We start from the raw sequence: 4,112 nt of genomic DNA, 5'->3' as shown, positions 1-4,112 counted from the left end.
TTACATTATGATTAGAATCAAACCTGGAAAAGATGTTACAAAGAGAAAAGTTGAGTTTTTAGAGTTTATCATTTATTTCAGTCTTCTTTTTTTTTCATATAATTGTACAAATGTAATCTACACTTCAGTTATTAACTAACAGAACAGATATGAACAGTTATATTACATATTGGGTACAAATACATGACATGAACATCAAATTGCAATGAACTGAACAGCAATAACAAATGAGGAAAAAAATAAGGCAGTAACTTTTGTCACTTTTGTCTCTTTCTCTCTCTTTCGTCAAAAAGACCCGAAGAACGCTCAAGGGTTAAGTTAGAATAGACCAAAGATGTCTTAGCTTGACTTCTTGTGGTTGCCGTCCTGGTTTCCAGGAAGAAGAGAGGCGATGTCCTGCTTTAATCCAGCTTCTGACGAATGGAACTGGGTCGAATTTGTCCAGAGGAGGTCCGTTGAGGTCCACAAACAGGAGTGAAGACAGACTGTCTTGACGCAACCTGTTGCGCGTCTGGTTGCCCGTGTTATTAACTGCGGAAAAGCCTCGTTCGCACTCAGCTGACGTGGGGAGATACGTGCGACTTGCTATGCAAAGTCTTTCCAATGTTTTCCCCGGTGCAGTGCCCTGTAGTTTCCAGTCTCGAAACTGCTCCACGGCCTCCCTGGTTGGTTCTCCAAGCACTTTTGCAAGGCTGTGTACTTCTGGTTCGCCATGCAAAATCAGGTCCTCCTGTTCTCCTGGCCAAAAACGCTTGTCAAGAGCTTTGAGCATCAGGACCAAATTTGACTCCGGTAATCGCTTAGTTAGAGACGCAATCACTGATTCATAAAACCGAGACCTGTTTATTTTCGCCCTGCCTTCACTCAGCTCTACGCCCTTAAAAAGGCTGGATGAGACGGACTGTTCAGCCTTCTTGGTTGATTTCCCCCCACCAGTCGTCTTCATGGCCGTCAAAACATCGATAGTTTGTTGGATGGCGAGACTTGAATCCACGAGTGACATTTCTCTTTTCTGCAGCTTGAGAGACAGGCTCTGGAGTTCACGCAGGATGTCTTTCATGACTGCCAAATCTTCCAAAAATCCTGAGTTAACAAGGTGCTTCAGAAGTCCCTTGTATTTTTGCCTCTCAAGATCATTGCGTGATGTGTCCTCACTGGCTGTTTTGAAATGGAGTGCTAGTGCAGGGAAATCTTTCCATACTGCTTTTACTGTTTTAAAGCTGCTGGCAACCCATCTGATGGTGAAGATTTGACCTATTTTCAGTATTTCCACGTCGAGCTCGGCCGCTGCTTCTCTCAGCAATCTGGTGTTCCTGGTTGACTGATTGTAGAGTGAGTATAACTTTGAAATAAAGAACTCAAACTGATTAGTGCCAGCCACTTCTTTAAGAGCATCTTTGACAGCCAGTTCTAATCTATGCGCCAGGCAGTGAACAGACTGCATGTTCGGAAACTTTTCATTGAGTCTAACGACAAGCCCACTGGCTTTTCCTGTAAGCACCGCAGCTCCATCGGTGGCAATGCTTATCAGGTGCGTCTTCAAAAAGTCATCATCCATTCCAGCTTTATGTAGACTCGCCATCATTGAGTTATAAATAGATTCAGCATCAACCCCATCTGTAAGTTCCACTAGATCCAGGAAAACATTGTCTACATCCCCCTTACCACTGACATCACATCTTACGTAGATTATTAGATAGGGACTACCATGAATGTTGCTTTCATCAATTGTGATTGACACCCGTGAATCCATTTCTTTCACATTGCAGACGAATTTGCGGCGCATTTCCTTGGCAATGTGACTGATTATTTCTGCGCATGCATGGTCAGATTTGTGGATATTGCCAACTTCGGCTCCATTAAGCTCCTGCATTGTCATGAGTGGGTTGAGCTTTTTGTATGATAGCCTTTCCTTTGCCACGGTGTAAGCTGTTCTAAACGAGACTGTGGTTTTCTTGAGTAAATCTGACTGTATATCAATGAATGTGTTCGGGAGGGTGTCTTTCTCTTTCATCTGGGCTATTTCCACTGACCTTGTGTGGGCCTGGCTGTCCCTGTGTTTGTATATTTTCTTTCGTAGCCTCTTTGCTTCAGAGCTAGTAACATCACCGTTGATCCATTCTTCTGCAAGGTGTAAACCCGGTCCTTATTCTGAGAGTAGCAACGTTTTTGCTTTTCTACACACTAATCACCCCAATTTTCCTGACTTAATGTCAAGCCAAGGGTTGCGGTCTTTCCATTCGCCCACCTGCTTTGCTGTCCAACCAGTCGGCAAGTCACTTGTGCTTAGGGTTGGCAACTTCAGAAAAGGAAAATGCAGGACAATTGTGGTTCTTTACAGGAAAATAAGGGACACTCAAAATATTTGTACTGTATCACACAGTACAGTATTTGTCATTTCAGGTTTGTATGTGTTCAAAAGGTTCTCAGACATAAACACATTTGTTTTGCTTAAAGGCAGGGTCGGCAAATTTGTTTAAACTTTCTTTATATACCAATACATAATTAAAATGTAAGTACTCTGAAAAAGAGAGTATAAAAATCGAGTGTCTGTTCTCTCAGGGCGCAATAAACAGCTACTTATTTCATTCGGAACGAATGAAATGATTGGCTGGGTGACTGTCACTCTCCCTCACTACCATCTATCTATCTATCTATCTATCTATCTTATATTTCTTTCTTTCTAACTCCAAACTAAATTCAAATTTTGACAGTTGGAGAGGCTCATTAGACTCCAATAGCTGCCTTTCTATACTATTTCTAATCAATCAAGACTCATTTTCCATTCTATCTAATATTTCTAAACTGAAAACCTTCAAACTTCTAAAACTGCTAAACTAAAACTTAAACTAAACTGATTCAAACTAAAAATCTTCAAACTTTTCAAACCTTCAAACTTCAAGCTTTTAAAAATTCTTCAAACTTTGGTATTAACAAACTTTCTTTCTTTCTTTCTTTCTTTCTTTCTTTCTTTCTATCTTTATCTATCTATCTATCTATCTATCTTTCTTTCTTTCTTTCTTTCCTTCTAACTTTATCTATCTATCTATCTATCTATCTATCTTTCTTTCCTTCTAACTTTATCTATCTATCTATCTATCTATCTATCTATCTATCTATCTATCTATCTTTCTTTCTTTCTAACTTTATCTATCTATCTATCTATCTATCTATCTATCTATCTATCTTTCTTTCTTTCTAACTTTATCTATCTATCTATCTATCTATCTATCTATCTTGCTTTCTTTCTTTCTAACTTTATCTATCTATCTATCTATCTATCTATCTTTCTTTCTTTCTAACTTTATCTATCTATCTATCTATCTATCTATCTATCTTGCTTTCTTTCTTTCTAACTTTATCTATCTATTTTGACAGTTGGAGAGGCTCATTAGACTCCATTAGCTGCCACTCTATGTACTATTTCTGAAAACATTCAAACTTTTAAAACTACTAAACTAAAACTTAAACTAATTAAAACTAAAAACCTTCAAACTTCAAGCTTTTAAAAGTTCTTCAAACTTTCTGGCAAGGCTTTTTCATGCCAACTTAAAGTTTGTATACAAACTTTTTCATCTAGTTATGTATTGGTATATAAATAAAGTTGTAAAAAAAATGATTTTTTTTTTTTGTTGAAAAAAAACTGCCAACCCTGCCTCTAACCTATTTATGTACAATTTAATTCTAAAACGAATTTTAAGGTCATACAAAAAAAGTCACATTGCACACAAACCATAGTTCAAAATAATAGCATTTATCTGAAATAGAAAGCTTTTGTATCATTATACACTACATTTGAAAGAAATTAAAGAAAGTAATAGCCTTCTTTTTATTCAGTAAGAACGCATTAAATTAATCAAAAGTGACAGTAAAGACATTTATAATGTTACAAAAGCTTTTTTATTTCAGATAAATATCCTTGGAACTTTCTATTCATCAAAGAATCCTGACTTTTTTTTCTTTTTTTTTTTTAAACATTAATAATAATCAGAAATGTTTCTTGAGCAGCAAATCACATCAGCATATTATTCCCTCAGGTAGATTTGATGTTTTCTTGCGTGGCTGGATGGATGCATGTTGGACTCATGAAGAATAATCACATTGTTTTAATT

General features: G+C 37.1%; 1 protein-coding gene across 1 annotated transcript; it reads right to left on the bottom strand.

The window, feature by feature from the left end:
* Positions 1–313: 313 nt before the first annotated feature.
* On the bottom strand, positions 314–2,014 carry LOC307157632 (E3 SUMO-protein ligase KIAA1586-like; the record flags this gene model as incomplete). Its single annotated transcript, XM_079869559.1, has 1 exon — positions 314–2,014. The coding sequence occupies one exon, from the start codon at positions 2,012–2,014 to the stop codon at positions 314–316; it is 1,701 nt and encodes a 566-aa protein (XP_079725685.1).
* Positions 2,015–4,112: the final 2,098 nt, after the last annotated feature.

The sequence above is a fragment of the Squalius cephalus genome (assembly GCF_949319135.1).
Source record: "Squalius cephalus genome assembly, chromosome: 4".
Lineage (NCBI taxonomy): Eukaryota > Metazoa > Chordata > Actinopteri > Cypriniformes > Leuciscidae > Squalius > Squalius cephalus.
Note: the sequence above shows the minus strand (reverse complement) of the source record. Positions and strands in the feature narration are given on the sequence as shown.